Source organism: Lutra lutra, chromosome X (assembly GCF_902655055.1).
Source record: "Lutra lutra chromosome X, mLutLut1.2, whole genome shotgun sequence".
Classification (NCBI taxonomy): Eukaryota; Metazoa; Chordata; class Mammalia; order Carnivora; family Mustelidae; genus Lutra; species Lutra lutra.
Window position 1 is genome coordinate 79747280 of NC_062296.1, and position 23028 is coordinate 79770307.

The 23028-nt window shown below is 52.2% G+C and overlaps 1 protein-coding gene across 1 annotated transcript; it reads left to right on the forward strand.

Moving 5' to 3' along the window:
- Positions 1-11360: 11360 nt before the first annotated feature.
- LOC125091539 (transcription factor SPT20 homolog) lies at positions 11361-15942 on the forward strand. Its single transcript, XM_047715140.1, has 2 exons — positions 11361-14001; positions 15500-15942. The coding sequence occupies exons 1-2, from the start codon at positions 11361-11363 to the stop codon at positions 15940-15942; spliced, it is 3084 nt and encodes a 1027-aa protein (XP_047571096.1).
- The last annotated feature ends 7086 nt before the right edge of the window (positions 15943-23028 follow it).

Here is a 23028-nt window from a genome sequence, read left to right on the forward strand (position 1 = left end):
CTTTAGCCGATCACCCCAACCGGGGCACTTGTCACTGGCCAGAGAGAGAGAGAGAGAGAGAGAGAGAGAGAAGTGCATCTGCCCCCCTGCCACGGGATGGCCCGGATCCACGGTGTTGCCCTGGCCATGTCCTCGGCTGGGGTTCCCCATAAGTGCCCCCTGGGAAGAGGATCTGAGGGCAGGCGGTTGACCTGGGAGCTCATCCCCAGAAGCACCCGCAGGGGAAAGGGGGTGACCTGGGGACGAAGACAACAGCGGGCACGTCCGTGAGCAGAAGTCCGCTGTGGACCGCTGGTCCCTGAGAGGCAAGGAAGCTGGGGCGTGTATCTCTCCACTCCTCTCTCTCACTGGCGGAGGACAGCCCTGAAACTGTTCCCTGTCTCTCCAGTTTGCCACTCAGGAGAGCCACCCGTGCTGATGTGGCCACTGGCTACCCTTAGACGGAGAGTCACTGGCGCTGACACTAGCGCCGCGGCTGCGGGGAGAAGTCCGGCGCCGTGGCGATCCGGGCAGGGCGCCCGCGGCACCCGCTGCACACGCGATCCGAGCTCAGGGCGAGAAGTGGGCCTTTCCTTCCCCGTGCAGCAGAGAAATGTGTGCTGTCCGGTAGATCTGGCAGTGTGGACGCGGGAAATGCTACCCCGTGTCCGGGTGAAACGGACAGTGGCGTGTGAGGGGGTTGTGTGCGCGCCCGTGAGAGAGTGTCCGCTCTTAAGGCCACCGCGGCCTCAGGCGGAGCTTGTGGCCTGCTCCCTAGCCCCCGCCTGGGGGAACCCCTAGGCCTTCTGGCCGCAGGTGCCCCCGGACGAGGCTCTCCCCCGGCTGCTGCGCGTGTCCTCCAGCGTGCGTGTGTCAGTGGGCCTGGCCGCGCTTGGTGGGGGGCTGCAGCCGGCCCCTGCACTTGCACTCCCTAATTGCCTGGTCTTCCCACAAGATGAGGGGGTTTTAAAAAAAACCGCTCCGAGTGCACACCGTCCTTGGAGCCCTTCAGGCACGTTAATGAGCTCACTGGCTGTTTATAAGGACTCCGATGGCTGCCCTCCCCTACAGCAGCCTGACCTAGTTGCACATGCTGAGAAAACTCACGGCCAGGCTAAGCTTTGCTAGTGGGAGACGACAGTTCCGTTAATTGCAAGATAATTGAGCTAATTCGCAATTAGCAAACTGGTTTGTGCCATACCCATTGAGGTCCAGGTCTAGATTTTGCCCCCTCTCCCCTGTTGTGGCTAATTAGAGGGACCAGCCAGAGAACAGGGACTGCAGGGAGCAAGGGAAGGTGAGGCTACCTTGCTTGTTGGCCTCATCTCTGGTCGACCCCCCATCACTGGCCCTAAGTCTGATGTGTCTTTCCTGTGTTCAGGCCCCAAGACCCAGTAGAGCAAATCTCTGGGGGGATGCTGTAGCTCTGGGAGATCATGTGACTGAAGGCCCCTCCCACAGCCCATTCCAAAGATGGAAAGGCAGACCTTATCCAGAAGCAGCATGACAGGGAGAGGGACCACTGCAGTGGGATTTCCCAGCGAGGGAGGGTCGGGGGAGAGATTGTGCTCAACTCTGAGTGCAGCATGGGCATATGGGAGTTCAAAGCCAAGGAGCCGGGTGGGAGTCCGTGGGTAGAAGCTTACTAAGAGGAATCATCAGGGATGTGGGAGATCCTGGCTAAACAGAGCCAACAGGTTTCTCTGCTGAAGACAGGCCAGGGTGATCAGGCATGGCGGGGGGCCGGGGGGGATGGTGGAGGATGAGAAATGTGATGGGGCATGGAGCGTGGGGTGGGGGGGGTTCTGCTTAAACCGAGGGAGCAGGGTTCTGGCCAAAACTGGCTTCTACAAGGACGTGCACACATGGGCCTAGGAGAAGATTCTGGAGCCTAACTAAAGTTTGGTCAAGAATAGAATTTCCATCACTGTCAACTTTTAATTTTGAAAGCGTTCCTCATCACTGTGACATAGGGTAAGATTACTAGTCGAAGAAGTGAATTGATTTAATTGCAAGATAAATAACCCTAATTTGCAATAGTATACCGGTTTTTTCATGCTCATTGAGGTCAAGCATGAATGTTTTTTATTAAGTATAATATACAGAGAGTAAAATTTTCATATTCGAGTGTACAGACCTGTTAGTTTTGAAAAATGTGGTCCATTATGCAATCACCACAGCAATCAAGGAATAAAACTTTTCCATCATGCAAAAACAAAATTCCCTCATTCATATTTGTCGTGGAATCTTTCAGGACCCAGAGGTCATAACACCTCGTCTTAATTACAGTAGTTATATAACAATGTTTGAATCAAGAAGTGATCAATTTCTGATTTTGTTATTTTGCAAAGTAATTTTGGCTACTTCACTCCTCCTACTCTTTTCATGTACATTTTAGAATCATATTGTGAATTCTTACAGGTGGGGGCCTAACACCTCCTTCCACTAATTATCTCTGCCCTTGATGAAGTCACTTACCTCATTTGTGCCTCTAGTGTTTCATTTATAAAGTAGAATGATGTTGTTGATGATATTTTGAAGTTTAAGTGGGACAGTCTGTATATTCCATTTTCGTAGAATGCCTGGCACATAGTGAGCCCTCATGAAATGTCAGCCATGTTTTTCTTTACCACCACCCTTCTGAGTGCCTTAGCACCCTTTTCTTTTCTTTCTTGGGGACAGTGGGGAAGTAATGAACAGTTTGAAGAGGAATAGTAACTTGTTTAGCACACTAAGTGGTGCCATGATGAGGGCAATGGGCTAGCATGGGGTGAGGTTGAGGACAATAAACAAGTGACAGGTGACTGTAGAGCCCTAGTGGCAGCTGATGAGGTCAGTGTTAGTCAAGCTTGCAAGGAAATACTTGAGTTATTTCTCAGATTGGTTGAGTGAGACTTGAGAAGTGATTGGTTATAGGAGTTGAAAATGAGGAAAGAGTTGAATTTGGCTTGGAGTGGCTCGCTTGAAGAGATTGAGTGGCTTCTGGTGACTTATATGGTATCATACATAATTCACAATGTTTTCATGTGTCATGATTGTAGGAAGTTGGGGACTAGTGCTGTTCTTTAGACTGTAAACTGTCCTAACAGTAGGGACTGCTATTTTTGCCCACTACCACTTACCCAGGGCATAGCACAATGCCTTGCATATAACTAGGTACTTGTAATAGACAGAATAATGGTCCCCCAAAGATGCTCACATCCTAATCTTTGGAACCAATAAGTATGTTAGTTTCCAGTGCAAAGGGGACTTTACAGGTAGGATTAAGCTATGGAGCTTGAGTTGAGATTATCCTTATTTTTCTGGATAGGTCTAATATAATGACAAGGGTTCTCACGTGGGAAGGAGGGAAGCAGGAAAGTCAGAGAGAGAGAGGGAGATCCCGGAAGTTGCCTTGCTGCTGACCTTGAAGACAGAGGAAAGGGCCATGAGCCAAGGAACACAGGTGACCTCTGGAAGCTGGAAAAGGCAATGAAACAGATTCTCTCTAGAGTCTCCAAAAAGTAACACAGCCTTGTCAACACCTTGATTTTTGCACAGCGAGATCAGTTTCCAACTGCTGTCTTCCAGAACATTAAGATTATAAATCTGAAAAAAAAAAAAAGATTATAAATCTGTGTTGTTTTAAGCCATTATGTTTGTGGTAATATTTTATAACAATGCTAGAAAAGGAGTACCTGTTTTATGTGATGGATGGTGTTAAGAATTTGTGAAGACCTGTCTTCCACAGCCACAAGTTTGCTGAATCTAAATTTGCAGCACTCCATACCTCTCTAACAAAACCTGGTTGTCTGGTAGCTGGAATTGAGGGGGAAGAAAGGTGCGGGCAAAATGTGAATGCAGCCTTTCCCAGAACATCGGATATCATCCTTCTTTAATTCTATAAAATGTTTTGTTTCCAAAATTTCAAATCTCAGAAAAAAATAAGTAAGGGGTTTAGGCCAGAGGGGAACTGGCAGTGTATTTGCACAGAAAATGACCCAGCCAAACAGCCTAGGAAATGGAACATTCTCCCCACCCCCACCCCCAGACCTTGGGGGAAAATGAGAAGTTAGTAGCCTCCACCTCCTCCATCCAATCATCAGTGCCCTGGAAGAAGCATGAGCAAAATATGCCTTTTGATTTTGAAAGACAAGCTTTATCTTACACCTGAAACTAGAACATGCTACCTAGAAGCCTTTGGGCTTCCTAACATTTATATGAAAAGTGGCAGATAATCAAGCAAGGACTTTTGGAACCAGATTCTGCTTCCCCCCTCCTCCATTTCTAATTCTTCCCAAGAATTTCTTATTTAGATGTGGCTTACAGTTCATTAGAACCTCAATTACCAGATCCTCAAAACACTAGAAGGAGGAAAATTAAGAAGAAAATGAATGGACCCAAAATGTATTCACATCCAGGAAACTTATAATGAAAACAACATTTGGGGTCAGGATCCAGAAGCAAAGCAAGATCGATGTCATCATTCAAAGATTCAGTTATATCTATTGTACCATACCTGTTGAGGTTAAAAAGCAGACTCATGCTGGGGTGCCTGGGTGGCTCAGTGGGTTAAGCTTCTGCCTTCCGCTCAGGTCATGATCCCAGGGTCCCAGGATCAAGCCCCGCATCGGGCTCTCTGCTCAGCGGGGAGCCTGTTTCCCCCTCTCTCTCTGCCTGCCTCCCTGCTTACTTCTGATCTCTGTCTGTCAAATAAATAAAATCTTAAAAAAAAAAACAGACTCGTGCTACCACTTAGAAAGGTTTCCAAGGACAAGGGCTAAAACTGAAAATTTTATCATTATCCACAACACTTTAATACCTAAACCAGACCATAGATTGTGTGGGTTTGCAAGAATTACCATATGTAGCTCAGAAAATGAAAACTGTGTTTGGTGCCCAGAAAAATAAAATTATATTCATATCTATTTATGTGTGTGTATAACAATTTTATATATAAAGCTCTAAAATATTATATGTAAATATTATTTAGCTATTATATATGAATATATAAGATATATAAACATACATGGTAAATATAGAGATATAAGGGTGAATAGTAGGCCTCAGTGCATATATAATTTTTTTTTAAAGATTTTGTTTATTTATTTGACAGAGGTCACAAGTAGGCAGAGAGGCAGGCAGAGAGAGCGGGAGGAAGCAGGCTCCCTCCTGAGCAGAGAGCCTGATGTGGGGCTCGATCCCAGGGCCCTGGGATCATGACCTGAGCCGAAGGCAGAGGCTTAACCCACTGAGCCACCCAGGTGCCCCAGTGCATATATAATTTTAATTTTTACGATATTTTAATATTTATATAACATATTCCTATATTAAAATTACATGTATATTCAAACTCACTATTTTACATTACCTGAAGAAGTTCCTATAGACAAAGTACCTCTCCTTTAGTCATCCTACATTTTGAAAAGAGTAAAAACTTAAAATATTTTTAAAAGAAAAAATTTGTGTCATCAGATCCATTTTAATAAGGCTGACTAATGTTACTAAGTATATAACACTGTCTAATACCAAATTACAGTCAAAATGCATTACTAAGAAAAGATGATAACCCCAACTATAATTTTAGTTTTGTGAGATATAAAAGCTGGATATGACTCCTGGCCTACATTTTTCTGGGAATATCGTTCATTATCTGTTCATCTGTCTCAGAGAGTCAATGCCTTGTGCCATTGCCATTTTGATAACAATCTGCTCCTTACAAGGCTAAGGTATGAAGGTGTCATCTCTTATAAAAACCTCTCACATCCTGTGTAACCCAAGTGCTAGCTTCTCCCTACTCCCCTCAAAAGGGCCTTTTTTCTTTTATTTTTTAAAGAATGGGGATTTGTCATCTGTCTGCTCTAGAGTCACCCACTTGGTACCTCCTTTTCTGCTTTGTGAGCTTCTGCTCTGGGCCACTGCCTGTGGCCACGTTTTCCTCCATGTGACAATGCTGTCCTGGAGCAGGGGAGGGTGATAAGGGGTAGGCCACACTCACTGTAGAGACCTGCCCTTGATTGCCGACAACAGCAGGTGAGAACGAGTTTTAAGACTTTACTGATGAGCTGGGGATAACTTCATGGCATTACAAAGTAGAAAATACTTTTTAACTGGTGTTAAATATGACTTCTCTCATGGTCCAGAGGGCATTAAACATTTCATTGAGAAGAGTGGGGTCCTTTTGAGGGTACATCCCAGTTCTCAGCCCTTCTTTCAAGCCCATTCTCGGCTATCCCTTCCAGAGAGAACACGAGAGTCCCTGTCTTCAAATACAGTCAGTTTTCGTTCCCCAGTAGCAAAACTCCACCACCCACCCTCAAGGTCAGTGCTGTGCTAGGATCGGTCACGTTCTGCGGTGGACACTCTGAGCCCCACCCAGGTCGGCTGGGATCCTGTCAACTGTTCCTCCGCCCTTCTACCCTGGCTTCTGTGTGGTTTTGCTTCTAATGGCCTCTACCAGAGACTCCTTTTGGAAGACTACTCTTAGGTTATCGGAACAAGTTTGAAGGGCCAGAAAGAAGCAGGGATAGACAAGGACAGGAGTGTGAAAGCCCAGCTCCCTGGCCTTACGTTGGGACAATCTCTGAGGCATAACTCACACTCCGGAGTTCCCCCATCAGGTTAGGCTGAGGCTGGGTGGGCCTGAGGTCATGCCCTTGGCTTCCTCTCCTTCCCTGTTCTGCATCCGTCACCCCTTGAAAGGTCTCCCTGAAAGCACATACTTCAAAAAACCACTTGTATATGCATCCTTATTTCAGGGTCTTCTTCTAAGGAACAGACCTAACGTACCTCTCCACCCATTTTCAGGTATAGTCCAAGGCTCTAGGATTCGCGAGCAATACATTTCCAAAGTCCAGCCAAATGGCCAGGGGACTCTGGTGTGATATGTTAAATCCTTTTCAGTTATCTTTCCATCAGACCTGGATGAAACTGTGCTCCTTTACTACTCCAGTCCCCAGTGGGTAAATTCTGGGCAAAATAAACATCTGTCCTAAGAACAAAAGAAAAACTCTTAGCAATACTAGATTTAAATTGTATTATACAGGACAAACTTTCCAAAAGCTGATGCAACTTAACGTCCTTGTAGAAGCCAGTTTTGGCCAGAACCCTGCTCCCTCGGTTTAAGCAGAACCCCCCCCACCCCACGCTCCATGCCCCATCACATTTCTCATCCTCCACCATCCCCCCCGGCCCCCCGCCATGCCTGATCACCCTGGCCTGTCTTCAGCAGAGAAACCTGTTGGCTCTGTTTAGCCAGGATCTCCCACATCCCTGATGATTCCTCTTAGTAAGCTTCTACCCACGGACTCCCACCCGGCTCCTTGGCTTTGAACTCCCATATGCCCATGCTGCACTCAGAGTTGAGCACAATCTCTCCCCCGACCCTCCCTCGCTGGGAAATCCCACTGCAGTGGTCCCTCTCCCTGTCATGCTGCTTCTGGATAAGGTCTGCCTTTCCATCTTTGGAATGGGCTGTGGGAGGGGCCTTCAGTCACATGATCTCCCAGAGCTACAGCATCCCCCCAGAGATTTGCTCTACTGGGTCTTGGGGCCTGAACACAGGAAAGACACATCAGACTTAGGGCCAGTGATGGGGGGTCGACCAGAGATGAGGCCAACAAGCAAGGTAGCCTCACCTTCCCTTGCTCCCTGCAGTCCCTGTTCTCTGGCTGGTCCCTCTAATTAGCCACAACAGGGGAGAGGGGGCAAAATCTAGACCTGGACCTCAATGGGTATGGCACAAACCAGTTTGCTAATTGCGAATTAGCTCAATTATCTTGCAATTAACGGAACTGTCGTCTCCCACTAGCAAAGCTTAGCCTGGCCGTGAGTTTTCTCAGCATGTGCAACTAGGTCAGGCTGCTGTAGGGGAGGGCAGCCATCGGAGTCCTTATAAACAGCCAGTGAGCTCATTAACGTGCCTGAAGGGCTCCAAGGACGGTGTGCACTCGGAGCGGTTTTTTTTTAAAACCCCCTCATCTTGTGGGAAGACCAGGCAATTAGGGAGTGCAAGTGCAGGGGCCGGCTGCAGCCCCCCACCAAGCGCGGCCAGGCCCACTGACACACGCACGCTGGAGGACACGCGCAGCAGCCGGGGGAGAGCCTCGTCCGGGGGCACCTGCGGCCAGAAGGCCTAGGGGTTCCCCCAGGCGGGGGCTAGGGAGCAGGCCACAAGCTCCGCCTGAGGCCGCGGTGGCCTTAAGAGCGGACACTCTCTCACGGGCGCGCACACAACCCCCTCACACGCCACTGTCCGTTTCACCCGGACACGGGGTAGCATTTCCCGCGTCCACACTGCCAGATCTACCGGACAGCACACATTTCTCTGCTGCACGGGGAAGGAAAGGCCCACTTCTCGCCCTGAGCTCGGATCGCGTGTGCAGCGGGTGCCGCGGGCGCCCTGCCCGGATCGCCACGGCGCCGGACTTCTCCCCGCAGCCGCGGCGCTAGTGTCAGCGCCAGTGACTCTCCGTCTAAGGGTAGCCAGTGGCCACATCAGCACGGGTGGCTCTCCTGAGTGGCAAACTGGAGAGACAGGGAACAGTTTCAGGGCTGTCCTCCGCCAGTGAGAGAGAGGAGTGGAGAGATACACGCCCCAGCTTCCTTGCCTCTCAGGGACCAGCGGTCCACAGCGGACTTCTGCTCACGGACGTGCCCGCTGTTGTCTTCGTCCCCAGGTCACCCCCTTTCCCCTGCGGGTGCTTCTGGGGATGAGCTCCCAGGTCAACCGCCTGCCCTCAGATCCTCTTCCCAGGGGGCACTTATGGGGAACCCCAGCCGAGGACATGGCCAGGGCAACACCGTGGATCCGGGCCATCCCGTGGCAGGGGGGCAGATGCACTTCTCTCTCTCTCTCTCTCTCTCTCTCTCTCTGGCCAGTGACAAGTGCCCCGGTTGGGGTGATCGGCTAAAGGGCGGCCTTTGGATGACACTCCTGGTTTCCAGAGCGGGTCTACAGTGGGGCGGTTCTCCGCCAGGGGACGATCTTGCCCCCCGGCCCTCCCCGCCCGCCAGGGAGAGCTGGCAAGACCTGGGGCCATGTTGGGTCCTGGCAACTGAGGGCAAGGGCACGGGCACGCACCAGACCGCGCCAGGGATGCGGCTGAACGGTCCGCGGCGCGCAGGCAGCCGCCACCCCGCGTCCCGGTGGGGCGATCCAGGGGTGCGTCCAGGGCACCGGAGCCGGAAGACCTGGCTGCGGGTACCCTCCTCGTTTCGGAAACGAGGGGTGTACAGTATTTACTGGGCAAGATCCCGAGGAGTCTGCAGTTGGGGGAACTAGAGCGCGGCGCCCACCATTCCTTCAACCGACAGCGCCAGCCTGGGGCCAAGGAGTGAGCCCTCGAGGCGGTGAGCGAACGGGGGGTTGGGGGGGTGGGGGGGTGGGGTGGGGTGGAGGAGACACGGTGTGGGTCCCCAGGGACTCCGGATCCCGGGGCGGTTCGGCCGTCGGTGGACCAGGGACTACCGCCCCCGCCCAGACGCGTGGGAGAGGGAGGAGAGAGAGGAGCCGGGCAGGAGGCGGGCGCCGGGCCGAGGGGAGGCGGGCGACGTCTCCGGGGCACCGACCCCGATGGGCCCGGGACCGCCCGAGAGCAGGTCTCTCCCTCAGCCTGCCGCCCCAGGACCCGTCGCTGGCCTCACCGGGTCCCGACCCTCCGCCGCCCTGCGGGGAAGCTGGGAGTCCGCTCCCCAGGCCAGGAGCGACCGGCCGGCACAAGTCTCGGGCTTCTTTCTTCTTCGGGAGGCGTTACTGCCAGGAATAATGCGCTTTCGCCATCCGGTCTGAGCCTCAGCCTCGATTCGGGCAAGTGGAGGTGGGACAAAGAGAGGCAGGGGAGGACGCGTAAGAGAGGGCAGAAACTAGACAGGACTCAAGCCCCCTGGAGGCGCTCCCCAAGTACCCACTCGCCCAAAGACAGCTGATGGCCAGCAGAAAAGCCTTCTTGCCCCTCCCTGAACCCGGGTCATCTGTCGCTCAGGAGCTCTCCGTCAAAAAGTGCTTGATCCTCGCTGGGCTGACGGTCCTATCAACTACACGTGCAGCTGGCACCATTGTCAGGGGTTGAAAGCCAGCCCGGGTTTAGAGTCGTGTGAAATTCGGCAGTTTCTCCGACTCGGCTTGGCTTCTTTTCCTCTGTGGGACTATTCTGTGCACATGCTATTATCACTACGCCTCGCATAAACCTCAAGGGTGTCTTTGAAAAAGCTGTCCCAGAGGGCCGGCGCATCTCAAGGCAGCCAAGGCTGTGGACAACAAGGGCCCCTCAGTTCTCCAGGTCCCCATCATCAGCTCCCTCCAGACCCAAGCTTAGCATCCCGGCTGTGGGCTCCAAGTCCGACTGATCGCTGGAATGTGCTGCCGTCACTGGGGACACTAGCTCTCAGCCCCACGACAGGCAGGCCACCCTTCCAAACCGATAGTCTCAAGCGGAGCTGTGCCCCCAGACGGGACAGACGCGTGGCCTACGGCATCCTTGCAAAGCGCCCTTACGGGACACACGGGGGGCAGTACCAGGGCAATACTTAAGGATCAGAACGGCATGTCTTGCGCACAGCGACAGGACCACCACCGGGCGGACCCCCTGAAGACTGGAGAAGAATGGCGATGCCTGCACCAGATTCAGCGAGCCTCCCCCGGCACAGGCAGGGGCTACTGCCCACGGGCGCTGTGGGGTGTGTGCAAGCGGTGACGGGCACCAGGCGCAGCCCTGCCGTTCACGACAGGAGACTGGGAAACAGCGCACAATTCTGGGGGAAGCGCCGGCCCAGAAAGGAAAGGAACAGCTTCCAAGGCTTCGGCGACAGCCGCATTTCTGCGCGAACTGGCGTGGACTTGGGACCGGAGCGGACCGGAGAGGGCGTATTCCTCGGATCGTTGCCTGCGCGTCGGCGGCGGCGGCGTGCCCTGGGCCTTAAGCGCAAAGCAAAGGGGGTGGCCCTGCTGCGGGAGTGCGGGGCCCTGGGCCTCGTGGCCCCGGGGCGGAGGCCACAACAGGAGGAGGCTTGAGGCCTGCCTCGGTGGCCTGCAGAGAGCGCACATGCGCACCAGCGGAGGCTCCCGCAGGGGGCGGGGACGGGGGGGGCGGGGGGAGAGCAGGGAGGGCGGGAGGGGGTGCGCCCACCCGCCCACTTCCGGCCCAGCCTGCAGGGAGTCGGGACCCCGGGTGGCGACTCGGGTGGCGACTCGGGCACGTGTAGCTGTTTTCCCCTGATCGCAGGTATGTCGTGTGCTGCTTTCCTGGGGCGGGCTCCCGGCGGCCGTCCACCACTGGGAACTGAGGCTCCTGGCTCACCGCGGCGCGGGCCGGACTCTACCTCGACGTGAAAGCCGGGGTTTTCGGCCCGCTCCTCAAGGCACTTGCGTTTTCTCTTGTTTTTAGGGCCCCTTTTGCACCACGATGCAACAGGCGCTGGAAAGGGCTTTGGACCGTGCGGACTATGTCATCGCAGGCGCCCAGCAGAGGCCTCCAAAGAGGAAAGGCTCGTCGAGTGGGGAAGCATCTCTCTACGAGAAACTTTACGACATCTATGTGGAAGAATGTGGGAGAGAGCCTGAGGCTCCGGAGGAGCTAAGAAGCAACGTGAACTTGCTAGAGAAGCTCGTGAGGAGAGAGTCGTTGCCGTGTTTAGTGGTCAACCTGCACCGGGGAGAGGGGGGATATTCGCTGATGCTCCAGGGCCAACACGGAGCGTATTCGGAGACCGTTCGGCTGCCCTACGAAGAACGCGAATTGCTCGAATACCTGGATGCTGAAGAATTACCTCCCGCTCTGCTGGACGTGCTGGAAAAATCGGAGGTGAACCTCTTCCAGTGCGGGTGCGTCATAGCGCAGGTGCGGGACTACAGGCAGTGCAGCGGTGGGGAACCTCCGGGCTACCAGAGCAGGCACATTCTCCTGCGCCCGACCATGCAGACGTTAGCCTGCGACGTGCAGTCCATAACCAGCGATGGCCAGGAATGGACCCAGGAAGACAAACTGTCGCTTGAGAGCCAGCTGATCTTGGCTACCGCTGAGCCCCTGTGTCTGGATCCTTCTGTAGCAGTAGCCTGCACGGCGAACAGGCTGCTCTATAACAAGCAAAAGATGAACACTGGGCCCATGAAAAGGAGCTTCAGGAGGTACTCTGCCCCCTCTCTGCATCGGCAGCGGGAGCTGTCTGCTTGTCCCCCTCCTCCTGAGCTGACAGTATGGGGCTCTTGCAGGAAACGCAGAGAGCGCCAAGACCGTCCGTGGTACGACCTCAAAATTTCTAAAGCGGGGAGCTGCGTAGATACGTGGAAGCGGAGACCCTGTGACTTGGCGGTGCCTTCGGAAGTGGATGTGCAGAAATATGCCAGAGGGAAGAGGCCCGCCCAACGGGACGTCTCACCTCCGGGAGTCTGGGCAGCCGGCGAGGTGAGGGACGGTGGTGCGTGTGGCTGCGAAGCCGGCCATGAGCCTCGGAGCACGGAGCTGACCTTCCCGCAGTCGCCGCCGCCGAATAATCCACCTTTCTCTGGAGCGAGAAGGCCCTGGAAGGAAGACGGGTGGGAGGGACAGATGTCTCCTCCGCACCCCTGCACAGATGACCGTTCAGGCCGTGGCCCGCCCGAATCAAAGACTGCGGCCGGCGGGGTGGTCCCGGGGGCAGAGTTGGCGGTCCCGCAGAAGGCCAGCTGTACGGTCACCGGGTCGCATGGCTCAGGCGGCCTCAGTGGGCTTCCTCCCGGGAACGACCCAGAACAGCCTGACCTGGCGGCGGTTCGGTCCCCAGTCCAGGGGGAGGGCGTGGGACGGCCACCTCTGCGCATCAGACTTCCCTGGAGCTCAGGAAGGAGCCGGTCGGGGAACAGTTTTATTCCATGGGAGGCCAGCAGCTTTCTTAAATCTCCATCTCCTGCTCCCGCTCCTAAGCCACCAAGCCCTTCGCAGCAATCCCCCGTGGACGTGAATCGAGGGAGCCCGCTTCCAGCAGCCACCGTGTCCGCCGCCAGCGCACCACAGAGGAGCCCGGCCAGCCGGGTCTCCGCCGGCTCCCAGCAGTCCTCTGTGAGCGTGACCGGAGTGGGCACGCTTCCTGCAGCCCCCCTGTCCCCGGCCAGCTCGTCCGTGAGAGCCCCGGCCACCCGGGTCCCAGCCAAGGCCCAGAAATCCTCTGTGGAAGTGATTCGAGTGAGCGTGTTTCCTGCAGGCGCTTTGCCCACCGCCAGCTCCTCACCGAGAGCCCCGGCCACCCCTGTCATGGCCAAGTCCCCGAAATCCTCTGGGAAGGAGGGCCCTGGAGTCAGCAGGCTGCCTGCGACAACCCAGTCCCCCGCCAGCTCATCGCAGAGCAGCCCGGCCGCCCAGGTCACGGCCAGCTCCGCGGGCCACAGCCTCCTCCAAGTGGCAGCGGGCCCTGGTTGCGGAGCGCGGGCTTTGGAGAGGGGCTCCGGCCCGGGGCAGGGCCCTCAGGCTGGCGCCAAGGCTCCTGCGGGGATCCAGCCCAGCAGCCTGCCCTCAGGCGCTCGGCCGCCCAGTGCGGTGCCCGCTGCAGCGCGGAGTCCTTCGGTCCGCGTCCAGTTTTTTTTAAAACACGCTTCCGGCCTCGGGCCGGTAACTCTCCTGGAGGTTCCCCAAGATTCGCTCCTTTTGAACACAGCGCGGCAGCCAGAGCGGCGGCTCTATCAGTTGATTTCCCAAGAACAACTTCAGCAAGCCTCCACTGGGGGTGCTCAGCGGCCTGGGCCCCAGGGTCCAAGTGCAAGAGGTGCAGCCAGTCCAGAAAGGGCCTCCTCTGCTCAGCAGGCTGTGATGCTAAACCGGGCCGGAGAGGGGGAGCTGCCGCAGCCCCACGCGGCGGTGTCGGCCCCGCTTGGCTCTGGGGAGAGCCAGAGAAGCCCCGAGCAGAGCGGTCCTCGTCCGGCGCACACACTGCGGCCGGCCCCTGCCTCACGGCCGCCGCCCCAGCCGCAGGGACCACGGTTGAGAATCTTGCGGGGCCCTGTGGCCGTGACGACAGTCGCCGCCCAGACAGCTGGGCCGCCTCTGGGCCCGCAGCCCGCAAGCCAGGCCAAAGGTAAAATGGACAGAAGCCCGCCTTCCCCTCCCAAATCCTGAGTCTTGCCGTATTTTCTCTTTGTACAAAACACCAGAGCATGGGCCCCAATCACCTCCCGAATTTTGACTTCATTTTGGTTCTGGTGTTTGGTTTTTGTTTTTGTTTTTTCTTCTTTTCCTCGATGTGTCCGTGTTTTACGTTTCGGTGTCCAAACTGTTTATGAAAGCACAAGCTGGTGAGCGGTTCGTAGAAACAAGGCAGCGACTCAAGCAAGACACTGGGATTGTTTTTGCTCAAAGTCGTCGCTTTGTTGCTGTCCTTGTAGACGGTCACCTTACTTGTTAATGTTCTAAAGTAGATCCAGCTCCAAACTGGGTTCCGTCGAAACCCCCGAAACTATAATTTCTCGAAAACCGTAAAACTGCACTCGCACAACAGTTAACACGGGTACTCCTTGAACAGGATGGTTGTCCAAATTTTTAGGGGAGCTAAAAATCCTGACCTAAGATGTACCGCCTTAGCCATTTTGAAGGTGCCGTTCGTCCGGTTGATGCTCGGTAGATGGACATGGTTTCCCAAGGCGGTTCTGGAGCTATTCTCTTGCAAAAGCGCAGCTGTCCCCACCAGCAGAGCTCCCCGTTCCCCATCCCCCCCAGCCCAGGCACCCAGCCTTCTATTTTCTGTTTTCCCGAGTTGGACTGCTTCAGATACTTTGTATGAATCCTGAAGGGGTGTTTGTCCTTCAGTGACTGGCTTCCTTTGCTTGGCACGAGGTCCCGAAGTTTCCTGCGTGTTGTAGTCTGGGAAGGGAAGGGTGTTGTAGCCTGGGAAGGGAAGGGCGTACGTAGCTTTTTGCACATGGTTTCCCTGTGCATCGTCTGTACTGAAGTGACTTTTTAACTACCAGAAACCCCTTTTGGAAGAGTGGTCTTTGTATGTGCTTCGGTGTTTGTGCACCGTGTATTAAATGCAATTCTGGCAAATCTGTTTTGAAAGAAACTGTGAAACCTCCCCAGGGAGGATGTGCTTGCCAGGCTTATATGGAGGATGTGGGAGACCTCCCAGGTGGGCAGAGTGGCTCAGGGGCGCCCCTGCTTGGTGGCGGCGCCCAGGCTGCACTCAGTGCCCACGCTGCCCCCCGCAGAGCCCAGCCCCTCTCGTCCAGGTGCAATCACTGGCCTCGAAAAGGCACCTGTGGGATGTCTTGCTTTCTCCCTCTATGGTCCTTTACTTGGTTTAGAACTCCTGGTTATTTGGAGACATTGAAGAGCTTCGCATTTGAAAATGTGTGTTATTTGTTTGCTTTTCAAGTGTTGGCGACCTCTGGTCAGATTCTGAAGCGGGACCCCTACCCCCCGTTTCTGCCTGTCCCCTCCTGGCGCCCCTGGGCTGTCCAGCATCCCGGCTCCCCCATGTCCGTTCCTGCTTGCTCGTGTCGGTGGGGCTCACGGTAGCCCTGAAGTTCTTCCTGTTTCCCCTTCCTTTGTACGGAGGCGCACTTGTCACCCGTCTTCAGGGGTACAGCTGGGCGTCAGTCGCTGCATTTACGTGGCCGTGCCATCACCAGCTGTGTTTCCCGAACAGCTCCCTCACCCCCAGGGCGGCCTCTGTGGCCACGAAGCACTGGCTGCCGTCCTCTCCCCCGGCCCCGGAAGCACCCGTTTGCTTTCCGCGTCTGTGGCTTCCCCGTTCTCGACACTGGCTGACGATGGAGTCAGAGAGCATGTGACGTCTCCTGTCCGGCCTCTCTCGCTCGGCGCGGTGTGTTCGAGGTTCGCGTGTGGTGTCACCCCCGCCGGGCTTTGCTCGTTCTCGTTCGGCTGGGCCTTACACGCTGGTGTGCGCGTACCTCACCGCGTCTGCCCGGTCTCCGTCCGTGGACGTCCCCCTTGCTGGCGAAACCTGTCGGCCGTCGTCGGTCCTGCCGCTAGGAACGCTGGTGGGCAAGGATTTCTTTGAGAGCTTCTCACGTGTTGTCGCATTACAGTTTTTATTTTATTTTATTTTATTTTAAAGATTTTATTCATTTATTTGACAGAGAGAAATCACAAGCAGGCAGAGAGGCAGGCAGAGAGAGAGGAGGAAGCAGGCTCCCCGCTGAGCAGAGAGCCCGATGCGGGGCTCGATCCCAGGACCCTGGGATCATGACCTGAGCCGAAGGCAGCGGCTTAACCCGCTGAGCCACCAGGCGCCCCCTCATTACAGTTTTTAAAGGGCAGCCTGTGTCCCTGCACTTTGTTTTGCGACGTACCCACGCATGCTTGCCTGCCTCTGGCCCTCACAGAAAAGGGAAATGAGGTCTGGCCGCTCCCAAGGAGATGAGCGATACTCTGGCTTCTCCCAGATCGTGTAAGTCTTTCGCCTTTTACGAGGAGGTGAGCGCAGAGGCGGGTGACCGGTGGGTCCTTCTCGACCAACCCCGCTGTACTGTCCCGGCCCCGCTAAGGGAAGATTTCGGCCAACCTCAAGCCAAGGTCAGATGTGCCGTGTGAGGGACGCCGAGCCCGGTAGGGCTGTAGGTAACCCATCCTGGACAACTTCGTTAATGGTGCCTGTGCCGTTTAGAAGTGACCCAGCGTAGTGACCACTGGCTTAGAGGAGTTTCCGCTTGGCCTTGGGAACCAGCCAGACACCTGCACTCCGAATCTCACCTGATTCGATGTACTTCTTTCCTTTTGCCCTCTAGGTCCTGGCGACCCTTGAACAGTGTGAGGTTAGGGGTGCCGACTCCCCGCAAAGTCAAAAATCTGTATCTCTAGGGCACCTGGGTGGCTCAGTGGGTTAAGCCTCTGCCTTCGGCTCAGGTCATGATCCCAGGGTTCTGGGATCGAGCCCCGCATCGGGCTCTCTGCTCGGCGGGGAGCCTGCTTCCTCCTCTCTCTCTGCCTGTCTCTCTGCCTACTTGTGATCTCTCTCTGTCAAATAAATAAATAAAATCTTTAAAAAAAAAATTTAACTCCTACTAGCCTATTGCTGACCGGAACCCTTACCGATCACCTAAACACTTGGCTAACACGTATGTTGTCTTTATATGTATTAAATACTGTATTCTTATGATAAAGTAAGCTAGGGAAAAGAAAATATTATGGAATTTATTATGGAAAATATTATGGAAATTATTGGGAGGAGAAAATTCCTGTACAGTACTGTATGGTATTTCTAAAAAATATGCACATAACAGACTTGGGAAATTTAAAGCTATGTTGTTCATGGTTGTAACGTACTACAGGGATATATAGGTGAACTTTTCTTGAATAATATGGCACTCCCTTCCTAGACAATAAATAAATTAGTGTTTCTGTCAAATTACCATTGGTGATCTTTGATTATTTGCTTCTAATCATCCCCATCCAATACCTGCCATTTGAGGCAGCTGCCACACTGATGAACAGGAAAGGGTAAACACCCTTGAAGTAAAATCCCAGAGTGTGTATTTATTCACACAATTGTGTAGGGAGGACTTACCATGTGCCTTGTGCTGTGTTAGGCTCCAGCTGGGATGGGGAGAATATGGATACCAAAGAAAAGAAAAATGCCTCTTCAGAATCTAGATCTTATTCATAACTCATGTAAGTTCAGCCTTTATCAATTTAAGCTACATTCCCAGTATGATAAAGTTGCAGTAGAATAATGCCTGTCACATTGGCAGAGATGAGTATGTAATAAAGAGATTGGGAAACAGAATGCTCAAGACTTTAGTGGCTTGTCACCCTATCACAGGTCAGAGGGCAGAACACAGACCATAAGATGGAGATAAGATTCCAGATGAGGGGCTCCTGGGTGGTTCAGTGGGTTAAAGCCTCTGCCTTCGGCTCAGGTCATGATCCCAGGGTCCTGGGATCGAGCCCCACATCGGGCTCTCTGCTCAGCGGGGAGCCTGCTTCCCTCTCTCTCTCTGCCTGCCTCTCTGCCTACTTGTGATCTCTGTCAAATAAATAAAATCTTCAAAAAATAAAATAAAATAAAATTATATATAAAAAAAGATTCCAGATGAAAAAGTATTGCCCAGTGCCTGCAGTCCAGGGACGTGTCTCCACAGAGCAAGGGTGTGCTTACTCATAAATGTAAGTTAAAACAAATCTCTTATCCCATTCTCAATTCCTATTTTGAGAAAATCTTGGGGAAAACATCCACTTGTCCTAAGAAACTTTTGTTTTCTTACAAATAACTAAACATGTTAGGTTCCTTGCTGGATAAGCTGTCTTCAGGGTCATGTTCCCGCTTCTCCCATCTTCCCTAACCGCTACCAATCTTGTCCTTGTGTTTCGTTGTGTGCTGCCTCCTGAAATAGCTCCGTGGCTACCCGTTCATTAGCAGAAGCTGAGTTTATGCTCACCTGTGAGGATGAGGACATCCTTGACAGTATCAGTAGTGTTTCAGGTAAATATCTTTTTCCGCAAAATAATCCATCTCCAGAACTTTAGTATTTCATCTACAGGGAAAAAGTACTTAACTGCTTTCATTGCATCTTGAAAAACACCTAGGCTATAAAATAGAGGATTTCTTCCCGCTTTTCTCACTACATGCTAGGCACTATTGTGATGTACTTGTAACTCACTCAGTCCTTGCAAGGACTGTATAAGGAAGGTACAATTATGAATATGGACACAAGGCCTTGGGAGCTAAGGGTCACCTACCTATAAACTATCAGAGCCCAGATTTGGACCCAAGCTTCTTGGGGTAAGAGACCATGTCCTTTCCCACACTGCCCTCTTCATGGCCTCACTGAGGACAAGACATAGACCCATCGATGGTGGGCTCACCATATGGTTGGAGAGACCCTAAGGCGGATGGATGAAATGACAGATTATAGCCTGTCGCTTAACTATGTGTTGGTGCTTGAGGGGAGCTAATAACTGGATCTCGGCCAGAGTTTGGCACCATCTGAAAGAGAGAGTGATTTAGACTCAAACAGTTGGACATTACTATATTCTCTGTGTAAGTGACGCTCATGTTGGAAGATGTAATTTAGATGTGGACCAAGCAAGTTTCAAAATACCGCTCCCTGGCTGTAAGGCCATGCTTCCACTCCCAGGCAGAGCTGGAGAAGTGCAGACCCCTCCCCACAGGTCTGGCCTTCTCACCCAGGAGAATTGAGTGGGCAGAGCAAGGCTAATGTTACTCTAATAAGAGCAAGATGATAGGTGATGATCAAGCTTGCTTAAACTGTACATAGCGGCCAGATTATTGAATGGTTATCACATCAGCCTGGCAAGGAGTTGCTTACAAGACATGCATTATTCATTTAATCCTCAAAATGACCGTATTGGTGGTTAGTGTTGTAAACTCCATTTTCAAGCGAGACAACTGAGAGGATACTGTAATTCATCTTGCTAATGGAGGGGCCAGGATTTGAATCTCGATAGCCTGGCTCCAGAACCCATAGTCTTAACCACTAAGCTGGAGCTGCTTAAGAAATTTATAGGGTCAGTCTGGAGATAACTAGGACTAGGTTGGGGCGCCTGGCTGGCTCAGTCAGTTAAGCTTCTGCTTTCTGCTCAGGTCATGATCCCTCGTTCCTGGGATCAAGCCCCACATCCAGCTCCTTGCTCCGTGGGGAGCCTGCTTCTCTCTATTACTCTGCCTGCCGCTCCCCCTGCTTATGCTCTCTCTCAATGTCAAATAAGTAAAATCTTTTTAAAAAAAAAAATAACCAGGGCTAGGTGTAACTGCTATTTATAAAGTTATTTTCATAGAAAAATACTTATAAATCAGGGGCACCTGGGTGGCTCAATCGGTTAAGCTTCTGCCTTCAGCTCAGGTCATGATCCCAGGGTCCTGGGATCCAGCAACATGTCTGCTCAGGAGGGAGCCTGCTTCTCCCTCTGCCTCTGCCCCCCTCCCCTGCTCCCCTGCTCCCCTGCTCATGCTGTCTCTTTGTCTCTGAAATAAATAAAATCCTAAAAAAAAAAAATACAAAAAAACTTATAGGGCTCCTGGGTGGCTCAGTGGGTTAAGTGTCTGCCTTCAGCCCAAGTCATGATCCCAGGGTCCTTGGATCATCCCACTTAGGCTCCCTGCTCAGAGGGGAGTCTGCTTCTCCTCCTTCTGCCCCTACCCCCTGCTCATACTCAAGCTCTCTCTCTCTTTGCTAAATAAATAAACAAAATCTTTATTTTTTTAAAGATTCTCTATGCCTGGGGTGTGATCTCAGGTGCACCTTTTTTTTTTTAAGATTTTATTTGTTTATTTGACAGAGAGTGAGAACACAAGCAGGGGGAACGGCAGGCAGAGGGAGAGGGAGAAGCAGACTCCCCACAGAGCAGGGAGCTCAATGTGGAGCTCAATCCCAGGATCCTGGGACCAAGACCCGAGCCAAAGGCAGTTGCTTAACCAACTGAGCCACCCAGGTGCCCCAAATAAATCATACTTCGAAGACGACCCTCTCATAGAATGGGACTTCCTCCATATAGAGGTCAAAGATGATCAACCATCCTGGAGTTGCCAGTTACCTGCTGTATTGAAATGAGCAGAATTATCCCAAAGTGACCACATTCTGGCCGGCTGAGACCACGAATCAGCTGAGGCTGGAGCAGAGTGGAAGAAGCTTCTATTGCAGGGTTCCTGGTGGGGCAGCATGTCACCTCAACCGGCTCCAGTGAGAACTGGGAAGGGTACGAGCTTTCCCCTGCCTGCAAGCTGACAAGTGAGTCGGCTTTAATCTCACGGATGCTGGCAGAAATCACCAGAACACTGGGCCAGAGGCAAAGGATGTGATTCCCCATAGCACGACAGGCAGCGCGCGCTTCCTGTTTGCACTTGTTCTCCTGCCCCCCCCCCCCCCCCGCCCCGAGTCCTGCTGGGGCAACACAGAGCAGGGCCCAAGCGGATGCTGCGCTTCAGTGGATGCCAGTCACTGGGGAGGAAGCAAGCCTAGGAAACACCAGTAAGGGAAAGAGAACTGCAAGCAAACCTGCCCAGTTTTTGCCCTAAACGGAGCTCATTATAACGGCCAACAAACGCATTTTTCTCTGGCTCCACATGGAGACATGATCTCTATCTCCTAAGGCCGTTCACTCCACAAACTTTCTTGCAAAGTTAGCTCAGAATAAAAGCTGTCAGTGCCTCTGCTCACAAGATGTGCAGAAACAAGAGAAAGCCACGGAGAAGTGTCTCCCGATAGACCTCAGGAGCCAGAAGCTGGAATTCCCAGAAAGCTCTTTCAGCATCTAGGGTCCAGCTCCAGACTGCGGGGCACCCAAGCAGTCTATGTGTCCCTTGCTTGAGAAGGTCATTTTCTCACGCTAGTTAGAAAGGACAGCAATAAGGGTGTCAGTCCCTCTGCTGGAATGTGGACCCCACGCTGCGTATCCAGGAGGATATGGTGGCACTGGCAGTCTCCTTGAATGTGTGACAGGAGCAAAGGGACCGGTGCCTTCTCTTCTCTTGCTGCCCTGGCATTGTAAGTTTTTCTCTCTCCCAAAAAAGTTAATGACTGAATTCGTTTCAAGGCCTGGTATGTGACCAGCAAGACCCAGATGGTCTCAGTATAGTCAATAAAGAAAAATAATCAGATATCTTAGAGTTTACAAGCAGCCAGAAGGAGAAAGATCAAACAGGACAGAGACCCAGCAAAAACAGGATTGCCAGAGAAGACAGATAACAAATAAAAAATAAAACTAGGATTTAAAGAGATTCAAGTACAGCATTAGGGTGACCATCTGTCCCAGTTTGCCTGGGATTGAGGGAGTTCCACGGGTATGAGAGTTTCAGTGCTAAAACCAGGACGGTGCTGGGCAAACCAGGCTAAGTTGGCCATCCTGTGCACAGACCCCTATTTCCACACATACAGACTCTGCGAAACCAGATGCTGTGGTTTCAAACTTAAAGATACCACAGAAGAATTAAAGGAAAGGATAGCTGTTCTTGCGGCCAGAGTCGGTAATCTGGGTGAAGGGAAGAAATATCGCAAAGCATAATATCGCAAAGATACAAAAATGTGGAGCTTACAGGGAGAAGACAAGAGTCTTGGTGGAGGATAGATCTAGGAGACATAACAAGCAAAAAATAGGCCATGAAGAAGAGGGAACTGGTAGAGGGGAAGCATAATTAAGCAAATAATAAATGAAAATCCCTTAGAACAAAACAAAGGCCCAAGTTTGCAGACTGAAAAAGTACACCAAGTTCCCAGTAGGTTCCATGAGAATTGTACTGGTGATCTATGATTAAGTTAATAACAGAGCAATTGCACTCTGGGGCATATAAGTGATGTTGAACCCTAGGTAAGTCCAAAGAGACGAAGAGAAGGTCAGCTTTTATTAGTTTTTTTTTTAAATGATGGTTGGAATTTTTCTTAAGTTTATTTAGTTAAGGGGGGGCTCGAACTCACAACCCCGAGATCAACTGTCACATGCCAGCCAGGCACACCAAGAACTCCCCCCTTCAGGGCTTCCCGATGCCATTTTAAATAACGAGGGCTCCCTTATTTTCCCATCTTCCTGTTCTGCTTTCAGTCATAAGGAGAGCACCCTTTGGGATGCTCCTGACTCAATAGCATGAGAAATACATCAACTGGACCTGGACCCGGACCCAACCTGAAGGTCAGAGTCAAGCCCAGCCTAGATTTGTAATGTGTGAGTAACTGATAATTATAATTTAATGCCAAGATTTTTGTGGTAGTTTGTTCCATAGCATCATTCTGGCAACAGTTGATATATATACTTAGGCATACCTTGGTGAAAGTCTAAATCTCTAGAATAAAAGATAAATCTTAAGGTTCTACTCAGAAAGAGAAGTTTTCTACAAATAGAAAATAAGACAAGTATTGGACTTCTCTTATTCAACATTTGAATGTCTAGAAGACAGAGGATGTTGAAATAACATCTAAAGACTTCTGAGAGTTCAGGACTACCACCCCAGGACCTCATATCCAGCCAGGATTTCGTTCATCCATAAACAATTTTTTTTACTTTTTAAGAATTAAAAAATGTTAACAACCACATGACCTATTGGAGAAAAATACTTAAATCATACTAACCAAGCAATGAATGAACAGAAACAGGCCTCGAGTACTAACATTTAAATGGATAATGATTGGATATCTGC

Coding starts and splice junctions, on each gene's coding strand:
- LOC125091539 (XM_047715140.1), top strand. CDS start 11,361: ATGCAACAGGCGCTGGAAAGGGCTTTGGACCGTGCGGACTATGTCATC. Junction 14,002..15,499: donor GCCCGCAAGCCAGGCCAAAG/GTAAAATGGACA, acceptor ACCCGTCTTCAG/GGGTACAGCTGGGCGTCAGT.